Source organism: Pezoporus occidentalis, unplaced genomic scaffold, assembly GCF_034315485.1.
Source record: "Pezoporus occidentalis ecotype Australia unplaced genomic scaffold, CSIRO_AGI_Poc_V1 ctg23, whole genome shotgun sequence".
Lineage (NCBI taxonomy): Eukaryota > Metazoa > Chordata > Aves > Psittaciformes > Psittacidae > Pezoporus > Pezoporus occidentalis.
Window position 1 is genome coordinate 3,148,318 of NW_026914180.1, and position 17,704 is coordinate 3,166,021.

General features: G+C 45.0%; 1 protein-coding gene and 1 long non-coding RNA gene across 12 annotated transcripts in view; one reads left to right on the forward strand and one right to left on the reverse strand.

Moving 5' to 3' along the window:
* The window catches only part of PRKAG2 (protein kinase AMP-activated non-catalytic subunit gamma 2), a 246,664-nt gene that overhangs the window by 40,015 nt on the left and 188,945 nt on the right, over positions 1-17,704 (reverse strand). For 10 of the 11 annotated variants that reach the window (XM_062621415.1, XM_062621417.1, XM_062621420.1 and 7 more), the window contains one exon: positions 14,021-14,102. In XM_062621415.1, the coding sequence (XP_062477399.1) occupies positions 14,021-14,102 (82 nt within the window). Of the gene's footprint in view, positions 1-14,020; positions 14,103-14,340; positions 14,429-17,704 lie in introns of those variants that run through there. The other variant, XM_062621425.1, reaches the window with a different exon arrangement.
* LOC134165064 (uncharacterized) overlaps positions 14,932-17,704 on the forward strand; it is a 30,299-nt gene continuing 27,526 nt past the window's right edge. Inside the window, exon 1 of the long non-coding RNA XR_009965353.1 lies at positions 14,932-15,092. This is a non-coding gene — a long non-coding RNA (uncharacterized LOC134165064). The remainder of the gene's footprint in view (positions 15,093-17,704) is intronic.

Consider the following 17,704-nt stretch of genomic DNA (forward strand, 5'->3'; position numbering starts at 1 on the left):
AAGAACAAAAAAGGTTTAGTTCCTGAGAATACTTCAAAAGACCCACTTCTGGTTTTCAGGCTTATAGATCTCCGCTTCTTCAAACCTCAGTTACAAATAAGATGCCTGAAACAATGAAAGATTCAGACTGTATTTCAAGCTTTCTTGTATGTCCTGGGTTCAGCAGTAGCAGTCATTTTTCTCCTTCTTGGTAGCTGGTGTAGTGCAGTGTTTTGACTTTCAGCTCGGGAACAGAGCTGATAACAAGCGATGTTTTGGTTTGGCCAAGGACTCTGTGAGGCTCATGCTCTGCCAGGGAGGAGGGGGAGCCAGGAGGAAGCAGAGACAGGACACCTGACCCAAACTGACCAAAGAGGTATTCCATACCACAGCACGTCATGCCCAGGATGTAACTGGGAGTTAGCCGGAAGGGCTGGGAGACTGCAGGGTTGGAGGAGGTATCGGTCGGAGCTTGGTCGGGCTGGGGGGGGCGAGTTATCGGTCGGCTGGTGGTGAGATGATGTATTCTCTTCCCTTGTTATTTCCTTTATCATTATTATCATTGGTGGTAGCAGTAGTGATTTGTGTTATACCTTAGTTACTAAACTGTTCTTATCTCAACCCGTGGGAGTTGCATTCTTTTCGATTCTCCTCTCCGTCCCTCCGAGAGCAGGGGGAGGGCAAGAAAGGGGGGGAAAGTGAGCGAACGAATTACCTGACTGGGTTTAAACCACGACAGTTCTTTTTGGCGCCCAACGTGGGGCACGAAGGGTTGAGATAACGACAGATCTGACCAGATTAATAGTCACTCATCACAATGACGATTTATTGGCTCTCAGAGTTGTTTCTCTTGATCTCACAGCTTCAGAATGTTGTAACTTACATAGAGCCGGTATTTGCTGTGATAGTGTTTGTCAAGTATGGGGCTTGGGCTAAGGTTCTTGTCTCACTGTGCTTTATGGCAATGGCTTGTAATACGGACGGGCTCCAGCAGCAGGGCGGGACGGACGTGGCCGTGGACTTGTACCTGGCCGTCCGGCTGCTCTTCACCGCCCTGGCCCTCACCCTACTCTCCATCTTCGTGAGGCTGCGGGGAGCCGAGGGGGAGCGGCCCCGGGAGCCGGCGGCAGCCGAACCGGCCCGGGAGAGCGGCCCCGGCGGCCAAGCGGCGGCGGGAGCGGGGCCGGAGGCCGCGAGGGGACGGCTGCCGGTGGAGGAGGTCGGGGCGGTCGAGGAGCAGAAGGAAGGGGCTGCAGAGCAGCGGGAGAAGGCGGCGGAGGAGCCGAGCCCCGCGGCCGAGCCCAGCCCTGCGACGGCCGAGAGCATCCCCCGGAAGGCGCCCGCCGAGCCCCAGGAGGATGCAGGAGACCACGCAGCATTTCCCAGCAAGGCAGAGGAGGAAGAGCTGGACTCAGGAAAAGAGATGCTGGCGGTGGGAGAGCCGGCAAGCACAGCAGCTGCACCAGCCCCAGTGACAAGTACAGCAGCATCAACTGAGAGTTCTGAAGGTTTTGAATGGCCTTTGGGTATCCTTGGGACCTGCCTGCTGATTGTGATGGGGATCAGCATGTTGGCACACACACAGACTGTGTTCTACCCACAACCATTTTGTCTGATCTCAAAAGTTAAGCAGAGTCAGGTTTGGGTCTTGTCTGGGGTTAGACAACAATATAGGGGGACCAAGAGGTTTTTCTCCAAGGCTGGACAGTGATGAGTGGCAGGGTGTGTGGGACAGTATGGGCAAGTATCTAGTCCACTGGGCCCCTCCAGTGCTTTGGAAGCATTGGAGATGGAAGGCAGCTGTATGGAGTCCCCAGCAACAAGCTGCAGAAACTGCTGAAGGGGACAGTGAATTATTTTGAGCCTGGTGGGCCCAATGCACTTCAGGCCATCAGAGCAGATGATGCAACACAGAGATGGACTCATGATCGAGGGGTGGACTTAGCAATGGACACTATTGCCCAGGTTATTCACGAGTGTGAACACTGCACACAGTCTCTCCTGCTCTGGAAGATTGTTACAAGAGATGGAGCCTGACATCATGGACCAGATGGACACAGCAGCCTTATAGGGACTGGTCCGTGCACTAAGATAAGAGTGCACCGAGATAAGAGTGATGGTATATTGAAAATGTGGGATCTGAGCATGATGTGAATGGTATGGAATAAGGGGTGGATAATGTCCTGGGTTCAGCAGTAGCAGTCATTTTTCTCCTTCTTGGTAGCTGGTGTAGTGCAGTGTTTTGACTTTCAGCTCGGGAACAGAGCTGATAACAAGCGATGTTTTGGTTTGGCCAAGGACTCTGTGAGGCTCATGCTCTGCCAGGGAGGAGGGGGAGCCAGGAGGAAGCAGAGACAGGACACCTGACCCAAACTGACCAAAGAGGTATTCCATACCACAGCACGTCATGCCCAGGATGTAACTGGGAGTTAGCCGGAAGGGCTGGGAGACTGCAGGGTTGGAGGAGGTATCGGTCGGAGCTTGGTCGGGCTGGGGGGGGGGCGAGTTATCGGTCGGCTGGTGGTGAGATGTTGTATTCTCTTCCCTTGTTATTTCCTTTATCATTATTATCATTGGTGGTAGCAGTAGTGATTTGTGTTATACCTTAGTTACTAAACTGTTCTTATCTCAACCCGTGGGAGTTGCATTCTTTTCGATTCTCCTCTCCGTCCCTCCGAGAGCAGGGGGAGGGCAAGAAAGGGGGGGAAAGTGAGCGAACGAATTACCTGACTGGGTTTAAACCACGACATTGTATTCATAGCACACTTTAAAATCCCTCACTGACTTTTGTTTCTCATTTATGGAGTTAGTAAGCCCTAATAAATGGGCTGAGAAGTTCACACTTCTTTTTTCTGCAGCCCTTCACTGCAGTGTGGAAAAGCAAACAATCGCATGGGATTTGAGGCAGACAAAAAAAAAAAGTGATGAGCAGCTTAAGAAACTTCACATTCCACAGCCAATTATAGTAACTATGAAGCTTCTTGTCCAGGCAGGCAGGCAAACTTGTTTGTTTACAACCAAGAGTTGCCTTGCTTGGGGACTAACTGGTAAACAGTACTCAAATACAACTGCATTCTTCTGAAACAGCCTATTATCACATAAACTTTTGGTCAAAGATTTGTACTTTGAGGAAAGCTACATCACAGCGGTTCTGTGAATAAAGGCAGTAACTACAGGCTGCAACCTAATAATGCTTCCAAGACTTTCACCACAATAAAGAATAAGTTCACCTGAAGAATCTTCCTCAGAAGATTCATGTTCAAGATCTTGCCTTGACAACAAGCACTATGATTTTCTCCCTAAGAATCCCAAACGAAGATCTAATTTAAGATGTCGCCTGTCTGGAATGCAGACATGCTCTTCAAGACTGCAAGCGGCAGGCCACGAAACTGTCTCTACTGGAAGACTGTTAGGCAATTTGAACTTTTGCTGTTTCTTTAAAGCAAGTGTAAGTCCCACCACATGCACAGTTTGCAGACATGTTAGAGAAGAGAAAAACTAATTCCTAAAAGACTTACATGGTTAAGATCAAACCTAAACAAGCAGCCTAACCAAAATATTACTCACAAAACAAGCATTTTCAAAATGAGTATGTAACATCTTCATAACCCGCAGTCATAGAAGCATAGAATAGTTAGGGCTGGAAGGGATCTAAACATCATCTAGTCCCAACCCCCCCAGCCATGGGCACGGACACCTCACACTAAACCATGTCACCCAAGGATATGTCCAACTTGGCCTTGAACACCACCAGGGAGGGAACATTCACAACTCCCTTGGGCAACCTATTCCAGTGCCTCACTGCCCTTACAATAAAGAACTTCCTCCTTACATCCAGTCTAAACTTCCCCTGTTTAAGTTTTAACCCATTACCCCTTGTTCTATCACTAGAGTCCCCAATGAAGAGTCCCCCTCCAGCATCCCTGTAGGCCCCCTTCAGATACTGGAAGGCTGCTATGAGGTCTCCACGCAGCCTTCTCTTCTCCAGGCTGAACAGCCCCAACTTTCTCAGCCTATCTTCATACGGGAGGTGCTCCAGTCCCCTGATCATCCTCGTGGCCCTCCTCTGGACTTGTTCCAACAGTTCCATGTCCTTTTTATGTTGAGGACACCAGAACTGCACACAATACTCCAGGTGAAGTCTCACAAGAGCAGAGTAGGAGGTGATCCTGCCCCTCTTCGACCTGCTGGTCAGACTCCTTTTGATGCAGCCCAGGATACGGTTGGCTTTCTGGGCTGCAAGCGCACACTGAAGCCAGCTCATGTTCATTTTCTCATCAATCAACACCCCCGACTCCTTCTCCACAGGGCTGCTCTGAACCTCTTCTCTGCCCAACCTGTAGCTGTGCCTGGGATTGCCCCAACCCAGGTGTAGGACCTTGCACTTGGCATGGTTAAACTTCATCAGCCCACCTCACAAGTGTGTCAAGGTCCCTCTGGATGGCATTCCTTCCCTCCAGCGTATCAACCAAACCACACAGCTCAGTGTCATCGGCAAACTTGCTGAGGTCACACTCAATCCCACTGTCCATGTCAGTGATGAAGATGTTGAACAAGACCGGTCCCAACACCAATCCCTGAGGGACACCACTCGTTACAGGTCTCCAGCTGGACATTGAGCCATTGACCACAACTCTTTGCGTGCGGCCATCCAGCCAGTTCTTTATCCACCGAGTGGTCCATCCATCAAATTGATGTCTCTCCAATTTAGAGACAAGGATGTTGTGTGGGACAGTGTCAAATGCTTTGCACAAGTGCAGGTAGATGACATCAACTGCTCTACCCCTGTCCATCGGTTCTGTAGCCCCATCATAGAAGGCCACCAAATTGGTCAGGCAGAATTTCCCCTTTGTGAAGCCACGCTGGCTGTCACCAAGCACCTTGTCGATTTTCATGTGCCTTGCAGGAGAATCTGCTCCAAGATTTTGCCAGGCACAGAGGTGAGACTGACTGGTCTGTAATTCCCTGGGTCATCCATTTTCTCCTTCTTGAAAATGGGGGCTATATTTCCCTTTTTCCAGTTGTCAGGAACTTCACCTGACTGCCACGATTTCTCAAATATGATGGCCAGCGACTTAGCAACTTCATTCGTCAGCTCCTTCGGGACCTGCGAATGGATTTCATCAGGACCCATGGACTTGTGCACGTTCAGATACTTAAGATGGTCTCGAACCAATTCCTCTCCTATAGCGGGCCCAAGGCCTTCATTCTCACAGTCCCTGTGTCTGCCTTCTAAGACTTGGGTGGTGCGGTCAGAGCCTTTGCCAGTGAAGACCGAGGCAAAGAAGTCATTCAGAACCTCAACCTTCTTCAAATCCCGTGTAGCCAGTTCTCCTGAGAGCTTCCTGAGGGGGCCTACATTCTCCCTTGTCTGTTTTTTATTTGCTAGGTATCTGTAGAATCCCTTCCTGTTATCCTTAATATCCCTAGCCAAGTTTAATTCTAACTGGGCCTTGGCTTTCTTAACCTGGTCCCTAGCTTCCCAGACAACATCCCTGTACTCTTCCCATGCCGCCTGTCCTTGCTTCCACTTTTTACAAGCCTCTTTTTTCATTTGAAAAAAAAGTAAGTGAGATCCAACACACATCCATGACAGTGTATTAGATACAGTTTCCTGGAATCCAGTTTAGAAATTCTACTGATTCTTTCTCTGTATCACAGATAAACGGCAGCTTTACACAAAGCTCATCTTCCTCTGAACTCCTGTGATGCCCATAGAGAGCACTGTCTGGGGTTTTTGTTTGGTTTGAGGCTTTGCTCTTTTGAAGGTTTTTGTACGTTTTGTTTGTGTTTGGTGGTTGGGTTTTGAGGTTTTTGTCTTGTTTGTTTTTAAAGAACTGATTCAAAAATACTAGGGAGTTCAAGCAAGACTAGAGCAGAAAAGATACATGCAATTGCTTGCCTAGAGCAAAGCATTCATCTGCTATATTGCGGCATTCAGAGTCTTCTATTAAAGGCAATCACGCAATCCCTTTCACTGAGTAATCCTGCTTCATCCTGAAGTGATTCAAAGCATTAGAAGTCTATCCTACCAACTCACTCCTATAGTAACTACACTGGAAGCTAGAATATTTTTCAGAGCTTATACAGGAAGAGCTTATAACCATTTGTTCTTGTGCCAATGTCTTCAGTTAATTTTCTTCCTTAGTGTTTACCATCTTCCCACCTTTTACAGGATGTTTTCATACCCAGTGTTATTACATCCCTTCTCAGCTTTCCTTTTACTAAGCTAAATGAGAAAAGTCTTTTAGTTTCCTCCTTTAATGCAAGTTCTATATTCCTGGTCTCACGAATGGCCCTTTTCTATGCCCACCCTAGTTTGCTCCTATCTTCAGCACCTCAGTTATCTCCTTCCTCCGTGCCTTTGCATCAGCAGAAGTTCAAACCAAGCAGCAGAAAATACCACAGTGTAAAGAAATGGTAGAAAAACAAAGAGTTTGTTTCTTAAAATGCCCAGTGTCACAACTAACACTTGGTCACAGTACAGAGAAAAGCAAAATAATACTGTCAAAAAAACATACCCCTTAAAAAAAATACCCTAAAAAAGGAGGGAGATGGGAGAAGTCACATCACAAATAAAACCACTGGTGTATAGCATATGAAAACTGCTTTTAGATAATGTAGGAGTGCTATTTAACTTTTGCCACAGTCAAAACTGGCAAATTCACCAAACTGGTTCACATAAATCAGCAAAATCCATATAAAATAAAGCAGAAGAGACAAGAATCCAAAAACAAGTTATATTTCCTCAAATAGTATTTGAAAATTACCTTGAAGATACCCACATCACATTCAAATAGATGTGGTTTACTCTTAGAAGGATAGAGTTATTTAAGCTTTCCAAAGCTCCATCTAGATGCCAAACTGGACACCTAAAAGTCAAATTCAACTTTGTTTTCACCCAGTCATGCTTGTATTGGTACTAAACTGTTTTCACTATATATTAATCCTAGCCACTGGCACAACTCTTCCACAGAAGGATTTGCCCCTGATCTCCCAAATTCAACCTTTGTCAGTCTTCTCTACTCATAGAAGAGTAAAAGGCCACCACAACATGCATCCAAACAGTCTCAATATGGGGAGGTACATTTGTTTCAAGACGCAAGAACTGTTACGAAAAACAGTACCACCAACCCCTGTACCTATAGTTGGAAATGCTACATTCCTCAAGGTGTTTTGGACTTACCTACTTCCCCCAGTCACATGCAGTGCTGTACACTTGTAAGTTCTAGAAGTCAAGACATTCAAATCAATAAAAGTAACTGCACACAGCTTAAGTGCTGCCCAAAGAGCAAGCTCCTAATAAAAAGCAGTGCTGATGTCACCTGACTTAAAGAAAGGCTCCACAAAGCTCAAGATCATCCACCCTCAAGTTATCAAAAACCAGCACACATTACAAAAAGTCCTGTCTTAAAGGGGAGGCACATCTGTCGTAGATGATTAGTAAGCAGAAACATTTCTTATGATTGTTTAGCAACAGCTACATTGAGCCAATTTATGCAAATACCCTGTTATCATTCTCGTCACATTGGCATTACTTCAGTTTAAACCAAGTCGCCTTCATTCAGTAGTCAGTCATGCCCCAAGGCACTAAGTTTTCCAAGAACACTGACGGTGGCAGCTAAATATAACAGTTGAGATTAGCATACTACCAAGACAATAATAGTCTTATCTATACTGTCACACCTGCATACACAGGGCATTGGAGAGGTCTGTCAGAACACAGCAGACCACCATCCCGGCAGTTTCTTGAGGAAAGGCCTCAACAGTCACCTTGCCTAATCCTGGTAATGCTCAGCAAAGCAGTCACAGGCAAATAACAGCATCTTGTAGTCATATATAAGGCCATGCAGATATTGTCACGTCTTCCATGCCAATGTTACTCAAGCACACGATGCTGCTAACTCAGTACCTCTAAATCAGGGAGTTCTTGGGACACTTGGAAGTTGAGATTATGTTTCCAAAGCCTCTGATATTGTATTAAGCAACTGTTTACCAACTGTGACAGCACACTATCAAACCAGCTTCTGGATCAAGGAAGTTCTGCAGTAAAGTTATTTACAGAGTTGACCCTCATCTTACGCAAATGAAAGTGACAGCACTAGCAAGAGCGGCTGTAAAGGCTACTGTGAAACAGTAGCTCACAGTGGCCACTAGATAGTAACATATATACATACACCTGAAACAATAATGTCTTTCAAGTGCAGGAGAATACCAGGTGTCTTAATATTCCCCAGAGATAGCTGCCGGCCAATAACAGCTTTCACGTGGAAGATAATATCTGCAAATCACGCAGGTGCAACACTACCTGGACACAATCAACCCCAACACTTCCTGTAAAGCTGTTCTCAGCTACATGCAGCTTTGCCAAAGCAATTACACAGACTCACTGCCATGGTAAACATTCTTCCAGGTTTTTTTCTAGGCAGTCTGAGCAAGAACAATTTCACTGCCTCCAAGTACAAGTTAGGGATAATAGGGATTTTGACTGCATTAAGGTTTTATCGAAGCTTTTCCGTTAAGAAGCTCCTGTGTGCCCCAAGACCCAAAGCAGAGAGTTTCAGAGCACACTCTGTGTTACACAGTCATACCTTCTGCTGTACTAAGGCATAGCTTCCCAGATTGGTAAGGCTTAAGAAGTTTTGCTTCCCAAGGAGGTCTGCAAGTTTTAGCTGCAATCAACTGGTTATTTCCTAGTCAAGACACAGTAGGGCACTCCTCAGTGTAAGAACAAATACCGTGTTAAGAATAAGAGAGTCACATATGTAGGAGAAGCAAAAGAGTTAGGACTGCTTGGAGCTAGTGAGCACTGGGCTGACAAGAACAACCATGTGCAACACACTAAGTAGAGACGTGCATGTGGATCGCAGGAACAGTCTTTATCTAAGACAACAAAACTCCCATTGGCTGTTTTGTACTCCTCATTTAAAAGTTTTATACTTTCAGTTACCTATCATTTCATACATAATTTTCATCTTTCAACTTTGAAGATGGAAATTTCCAGGAGAGGGAAAAACAAATTAAATCTATGATGTTACTATATAGCAAACTGGCAGACAAATGACATGCGGCTGCCTAGGACAGTGGAGCACTTTGTCATAATTTCTTGCATGATCTAATAAAGCTGAACATTTGAATACTCCAGATATGTTGCTCTTTAACAACCCTGGAAAGTACATCACAGGAAAGTCCATTGCCCTGTTGATATTCTTTGTTGTAAAATGACAGAAAAATATAAGCTGAGTAACTTCAGTGGAAGTTACTATGGACGCAGTGGTCCATAGTTTCAGATGCAAGAGTTCAGAGTTACTTCAGTTCACACAGCCAGAATAAAAAGCACCAAGAACCAGATTTTCTTATAATCTGCTACTGTGCCTCTCATATTACACCACAAAATAACTCTAAAGCGGGAAGAAAAAAATAACTGCAAGCTCTAAGACCACATGAAGTCTGTTAATACCAATTATCTCCATCTAATTTCTCACTATGTCCATATAGGATTCTCATCTGCTGTGGAAAAGTTCATGTAAAACACCCCCTATCACTATGGCAATGTGCCGAGATACCTCAAAGCACATACTGTGGGCAAGATGCTGTTTCTGTGCTCCAGAAAGCATCAGCTTTAAGAATCACATAATGAGTGTTCATTAGAAATTAAACACATTTGCAAAAGAATGCCCTAACTTCACTATCTCCTACCCTGAGCACCTAATCCTTCAGCCTTAAGAATTGAACAAAACCTAGTATGTGCACTAACATGCATTTTATTACAAACTATTTTTGGCCTCACAACGGCATTTGTTTTCATACACTGATGCAGATATACAGCTGACAGCAAGAGGTTGGCAGACAGGAAGAGCCATATAAGAAACTACATCTAATACAAAACAATAGGAAAATCTACATAGCAAGGAAGGAATGACCCCAAACACAACAATTAGTTAATAGGAGACGCAATTACTGGTAAAAGTCTATTTCAGGAGACACCCAGAAACAAGCAGCAACAGAAGAGATGGATGATACAGGAAGAATGAGATGAAGGCCAGAGCATTAGTAGGAGAAATTCCACTGTAATGCAAACTGTTTATCAAATGACTGTCTAAATGCTGCTTTCTGCAGCAATCCAGAGAAGTAGAGCATCGAAGAGCAAGTGCATCAGTCCCATGACGCTGATGCTACAATCACTGCAGGCACTTCACAGAATTCTTTTTTCTGATTACAAATTGAGAGCAGATCCAGGAGAACCCCGCAATTAACTTAACTCTGTCTGCAGAGAATACCTCAGAAAGCCTCCCTGAGTTAGCAGATGCTACAGAAAAGTAGTTAATTCTGCTTTTTAGTAGCTACTACTTTATTACCCAAGATGAGCAAATGGAAGAGATTAACATGGATGAGAGCCAACACTGCAACAAAACTAGTTTCCAAAATGACATGCTAAAACTATACCAATTAAATCAAAACAATTGACAGGCATGTGCTTGCTACTCATTTGCTACTGTAATCCAGTTTCTCCTCTCACAGCACAGGTAGCCACTGGAAGACAACAATTTCTGGAATTTCAGCTTAACAAAGTTAATAGGTGTAAATTGTTAACTAAAGCCCTTTTTCATATCTTCAAAATAATCTCTCCTTGCTGTTCTCCAAGCTCATAGTATCCTCCGTAAAATAAAACTCAAGACTACTCTTGACACTGTTCAGAAGAAAAAGCAACCTTACTATAGAAACTTGACTTCACAAACATTGGAGCTGAACAAGCAAACCCACAATATGCATGAGAACACTGGGGTTTGATCATTTATATACGTGTGTGAGAGGTCTATCAGCAACAAACTATTTCAGGCTACAGTGAGAAACTCCACACCCACCAACAGGTAGCTTCAATGCTTTTTGAGGAGACACAGGTAGTTAGTTCCCATCCAAGGAATACTGAGTAGGATGAGTATTTAACAAGTTTTCTGTTTACTTTTAAACACAGCATCCTTCAGTTAAAAAGAGGTCCTGGACCTCTTATGCTAGAGTTTTTACTTCCTGCTCTGAGTGCTGTTGGGAAAAAGGTCCTCTAGGGAGTCCTAATAAAATAAATATCCACTGGCCTATCCAGTCTATCCTGTCCCATTTCAGTTGTAGTGCAGTTCATGCTGTTTAACATCATGTCATTAACAGTTGCTAGTACACACCACAAGAGCAGTATTATTATTAAGCCACTAGACAGAACTAGTGACCCACCAATAAAAAGTTACACTAATCCTAGAGAATCCAGCCAGTAAAGATGTTTTAAACCAGAAAAAAATGACCAATGCTTCCTTCTGAGACAATAATATCACATCTAATACTGTCCATTCTAGTTGTGTACAGAAGTTGGCATCTTTCTTTGCATATAACGAAGAAAACTGCCCTTCAGTTGATAATACCATTTTACTAAAATCACATCATCAGGCTAGACTCTGCGTATTTCATTACAGTACTACTTAGACTATAAATCCTTCTAGTACCATTTCTTTTCAATTTGACCCTCTTAATTAGAATCCAAATTAAATGAATGCCCTCTCTGCTTTCAATTTCTCATTTGTGTAACTGTTGAGAGTGACAAACAAAAATCCATCTTAGCATACTGGATGGCATTCCGTGCACACAGCCTCATTTTTTAGACCTTTTATTAAGCTTTTCTGTTTCAAGCATAATTTGATACACACGACAGTTAGCAACTGTTGATGGATACAGGAACTGGAAAGCTAGCAAGAGGAAGCTTTCAGAAGCAAAGGCAGTCAGGAAAGCAGCTTCAAAACAAGTTTCAAGTTTCTCATTTAGCTAACAATTTTAGGTACCAGCAGAGAGACTTAAGTTTGACAAAAGATCATCAATTATAGTGTGGCTACAACCACTTCATTAAATCTTACCAGGTTGCAAAGAAGTTTCTCAACTTCTGAGCACTTACTACTTGCTGTCCAACATTAGAAGTTAATACTGTCAGATGTCAGTTTACTCCCCCACCCCAATATTACCACAAATACAACTACAGCAACTGGTGTAAAAATTTAGGTCGTAAAACATGCACTGCAACTAAGCTGCCGCATTTTCATCTGCATCTCAAATTTCTTTGATTCTCCTACAGGCCTCCTCATATAGAAGCATTCTGGACAGTAAGTTTTGGTCTGACATTCACACTCTTAATCTTACTTGCATCCTACTTTCTCAGTACAGCACCCTATATCCTTTTCAGCTTTAAAATGAAGCTTTCATTAAGTCTCAAAGGCTATTAAGGCAACCGCTTCCTTTCAAAATTCACATAATACTTCAAACCGGTCACAGCTTTGCTATTATCTCTTGACAGATCCCTGAACTGCTCTCACCCACCCAGCTTGAGTATTCACAGACAAAGCCTTAGTTTTAAATCTAAATGAGTTGAGACAAAGCGAAACAGAAGGCTGAAAACAGCGGGGAACAAATGTAAAAGCCTACTAACATTTCTGAAGAACTCCCATTATCTTATTGCAGTGCTTTAGAAGACACATACAGATATTCAGTGCGATCAAGTGTCTCCAAATAGTACTGTTACACTGTTAAAACTGCAAAGGTGTTTCAAAATTAACTCTCTCCCAGTTGGGGTTTTATTTGTTTGCTTTAACCTATACACCATTTTAAGATACCTAAATTTATAAAGATGCTTAAAATACCTTTTAAAATGGCATAACTCCTAGTGATTCAGCAGGTTTTAGGATCTCCTACCAAGCAGGAACAAGCTTTATGTTAAAAAAAAATAAAAAAAAATAAAACACAAAACCGTAAGTCAGTAACTTTCCAACTCTTCATAAGCCTGTACGTGGGAAAAACCCTACAAGTTAGCAACAAATCCCTTGCACCAAGCATTCATACTTAATCATGCTCAAGCTTCACAAAGGCACAAGTATTTCATTGCAATTCAAACTCTGTCTGGATGCCTAAAGAAAAAAACATACGGAATCCAGTTGTTAAGAGCCTCCTTTGCTCACAGAAAGCTTAAAATAAGAGGCGTTACTTTTTCAGACCAGTCCCACAAATGCAGGCAGCACACTAGTAACCAAGAAGCTGGCTTATTAGCATACCAGCTTAGCTATTTCTTTTCACAGAATGACTCAGCCTACTATTTTCAAAGTTTTCCTTAAATATTTGTCCCACATTTTACAAATAGCTGTTACCAACTACAGAAAAAAACAACATATCCCAAGAAGCCTTTGCCATTTTACAATACTGAGCACAGAGATTAGCTATACATCCACATTTGCATCCACTAATCCAATCCCTCCTGAAAATGAATGCTCGACATATCCCATATGGATCTTTCAGAGGTAAGCTCGAGAAAAACATCCATGCTTCTCCACAGCAGTTTCGTGTTCACATGAGAAAAACTTGCCAGGAGTTTCCCTGTCAATAACAGCATACTCCGTTAAAGCTGCAGCTCTTTATAGGGCAGCCAAGAGCAACGTAAGAAAGCAGCCACATAAGGAAAATTTAGTTTACAGCTGTCCGCTTTAAACAGATGTATGCATATCCGTAAGGAGTAGAAGCTTGAGTTGAAAAAGCTTTCCACCACCGCTCGCACCTCACTCTCAAAGTCTATATTTGGTATCGCAGACGTATTCGAGGAGAATGAGTATTTTACAGGGAGGGGGAGGAAGAGGGTATGACATGAAGGTTGCCTTCCCCTCAGTCTTCACTAGAACCGTAAATGAAAAGCACGCCCCTCCGAAGCGGCCGCGGCCGCTGAGGCGCAGACATGTGCTGCCCTCGGCTCCGATGGCGAGGACGAACGCGGCTGCAGCCACAGCCCGGCTGCACCCACCGGGACAAAAGCACCGCAGAGGGATCGCGCCGGGGTGGAAGGGGGAGGCTGGCGACCCGCCCTCCAAGGACACGGCCAGCGCAGCCGGCGGCACAGCGGCCGGCCCGGGCATGGCTCGCCCCGGGGCTGGCTCCCAGCCGGGGATACCCCGCTCCCTTCCCGCTGCCCACGCCCCGCTGGGAGTGGGTGTGCTCCCGGGCCCCCCCTTTATCTAATTTTTACCTTCATCTTCGAGCTCTAGTTTCTCCAGCATCCCTTCGGAGGCGGCCGGGAGCTGAGACGGAGCCGGAGCCGCTGCCGCCGCCTGCGGGAGGGAAGAGAGGAGAAGGAGATGAGCATCCAGGCACGGACTCACCGGCCCCGCGGCAGCATCGGAGCAGCCCGGCGCGGCGGAGGGGAGTGGCAGCGCTGAGGGGGCGGCTGGCGCTGCTCCCGCCGAGCGCTGAGAGCAGGGAAGGCGAGACGGCGCTGGGGTCGGGTGGCGGCTACCCCTCGGCCTCCCACACGCGCGGCTGGGTGCGCGCTGCCTCTTACACACGCACCGCGCACACTGAGGGGGGAGGACCCAAGACTCACCCTTCCTCCCCCCGCCGCGGCGGCGGCTGCGCCTAGCCCATTAACCCTGCGGCCCCCGGGTGCGCCGCTGCCGTGCTCCCGGAGGCACCGCCTCCCCCCAGCACGGAGAGAGCGGCAGCTGGCGGCCGGCGGGGGCACGGGGAAGCCGGGTGCCTTTTCGCTGGACAGCGCTTCCCGCCACACCTCGCCACCGCCTCTTCCCCGCCTCCCCCCCCGCCTCTCCCCCCTCCGGTGAAGGCATTGGTACATTCCCTTTTGCTGCAGTCGAGCCCGTTGGTCAGCAGCGGGATGGGAGGGTAACTACCATTTCTGCGCAAAAAAGTGAGGGAGAGGTTTACCGCCCCAAGAGCTCTGCCAAACCAACCGCCTTTTGCAGCCGTCTCTACAGTCTCGACTGTTCGCCTGGCTGCTTTGGACTAGAGCGCTGCAAGAGGAGGCGGAGGAGAGGAAAGCCCTCCGCTCCCCCCGCAAGGCGGGGTTGGTATAGTCCAGCGCGTTCACCTGCAAGGCAACGGCGGGGAAGCCGACAGTTCCACTGCCCTCGGGGGGGAGGAAGGCTGTGGTGATGAGGGGCTTCCCCCGTGTGTGAGAGGGAACTCCCGCACGGGGCCGAGCCGCCATGGCCGGGTACCCGCTCTGGGTACAGACGCGCTCGTTTCCATTTAAAACGTACGAGAAGTTACAATTCAAGATTAGCCCGAATGTCGGCGTCTTCCGTGTAAGTCCCGCGCCTCTACCAAAGCCGGTAGCTAGCCTCGGAGCAGTCCCCTCAGGAGGAGGAGGAGGGAGGGAGGCGGCCCTGCGGCTCCTCATTACAAGTTTTAGCTCGGCCACAAGTTAGGGGAGCTTGACTTTGGGTTAGTGAAATTCTAGTTTACATCATGCAGTGGATCAGACTAGATGATCCTTCTTTAAAAATCATTCTTGAAGAAACAAAACCCCCCAAATTGACAGCCCCACCATTGCTGTCACTACAGACAAGTATTTCAGAGCTGTTCTCGACAGCCCAAACCACTTGCTGTTACTGGTGTCTGAAGGATGGACCTTACACCATAAGAGGTTCTGCTTACTAAGAATGCGGCTTGTTGCACCCAGCTTTACAAGCCTGCATCTGAGCTTGTACACCAGGCTACAGCAGAATCAGTGGAAATAGGGAAATACTTGAAATAGGTTCATAATTTAGATTTACTTAGACCGCTAGCTATAGCTAGCCTTCCTTAACTATGATGAATAGGTCCCCACCGACTATTTAGGAAGCCCAGCAGTACCAGTTCAGACATGGATGCTGTAGAGGTGGGTAAACAGATTATTTCTTTGGTAATGGCACAGATCATGTGGGCGGACACACATGCATGGTGCTCCAAAAGAGTCACGGGCACCGTTAGAGAACATTTAAAATGTACTGTTGCCTCAGGAGAGGCTCAAGCTTCAAAAGCTCAGCAAGTCTTTCAAGAGAGGATGGTAGAATGGATCTACGGTAGCACCGCAATGTGCATATAACATAGGAAAGCATGAAAGGTAATTTAAAGCTATGATGGGAGCAGAACCACAAATCATGGGAAAACAGAAAGCTGTCTGTTTGTAATTTCTGAAGTCCAGAGAAGTTTCAAACAAGGAAGCTAACTACTGGTGACAGCTTCTTTTTCCCAAACTGACTCTCTGTATGGACACTGATAATGATAGATGAGGACATTAACAATATCCAGTTCTTTGCTGTAACGATCCTTTGAAACAAAAATAAACTATTTAATTCCTGGTTGTATTTTTAAAAGAATTCTGGGATTTCAATAAATACTCTTAGTCAGAGAAGATAGCAAAGCAGTTTAGATTAATTTATAGTATTTTCAGCCTGTTAATTAAAATGCTTTGGAAAGTTTTAATTATCTCTGGCAGCTATCTTTAAAAGCTCTAAATAATTTATCTTCCTTATCATGTACCTTAATATTGATAAGAGTTTTCAACCTCTTGCTAACTAAGAGAAGAGTAAGATGATAACATATCTGATTGGAATAGCTGTCATGTTTCTGTTTGGTTTTTTTTTTGTTTTTTTAAAAAAACACAACAAAAAACCCAAACAAGTATTTACTCCCCATAATTATCTAGTAAGCACCAGCCATGAGGAAATAGAACTCCAAGGTTGGTTGTAGCTGGAAGTGACACTGAGTCTTTAAAGCTGCACATTGCATTTCACTTGCCACAAAAACAGGTATGTTTGTGAGAAGTCAGTTACACCTGTTCCATGTAACAGGCTACACTGTGCTGTGAACCTCAGAGCTTACTGCAGGATCAGGGTTTTACAGTGGCAGAATCTACATCCAAATCAAGAGTACTATGAGAAACTCAAGATAATACAAAGGCAGTAATTTAATAAGTAACAGAGATTTGTAATGGTAACATTATATCTGTTGTAACATCTACACTGCTCCCAAAACCCCCAAAGGAAATAGAAAACTAAAGGCTGAAACTCCATCCTTCAGTCTGCCTGCAGTCTTAGGGTTTGTCTAAACCAATTCTGGACAAGCTGCAGATCATGGCATTCATTTTGCTCCTTGCTTTGCAGTCTAGCTCTTTTTGGCATGTGTGCAACACTGAGTAAGAACAGGAAACTGATGCAGCTGAAAACCAAAGGGACTGAAAGATTGGTTTTTGTCCAGATCAGTTCCTGATCCAACTCACTGTGTGGTTGCAGCAGTTAGCACAGGCACAAGGAGTGCTAAAGGCAGGAGTGACGGTGGGAGCACACCTGGAAACAGCCCACTCTTAAATCAGCTTAAGTCAGTGGTGAAAATACCATCTTGTTCTTTGTCAACTACTACTGCATTAGACAAATTAGCAGGTATTTTTACAAGTCTTAAGTATCACCTCTCTCTACAGACTCTGCCAGTCTACAGAAAAGATTACTGGTTAAAGATAGGAAAAAGATCTGTCTTTCAAAGGACGTATAATTCTCACTAAAATGATATTATTTAGTGTAACATTTAAATACCTGTTCATTATGACTGTTCATTCTACTGCCACAGGAGTTTTTAAGTAACTATAACCTAGTTAGATTGTGGTTTAAAAGTTTGCTACCAGAGTGTGTCAGGTAACCCATTTCAACTGTTTGAGATACCCAATGGGATAAGAGAGTATATACTTCATGTACTAAATATTGCTAAGCAAAATAGATTTTATATATAGAAGTTCAAAAGAGAAATATATTCAAAACCAAACCTGCCTGAATACATTTCTTCTTTGTCAGGGTTCAATTTGGTTTTTACAGGGGCATTATTTATGCCAAAACCCATGGACCTATGACATAACGCTAACACAGAATCTTAATACAGCACT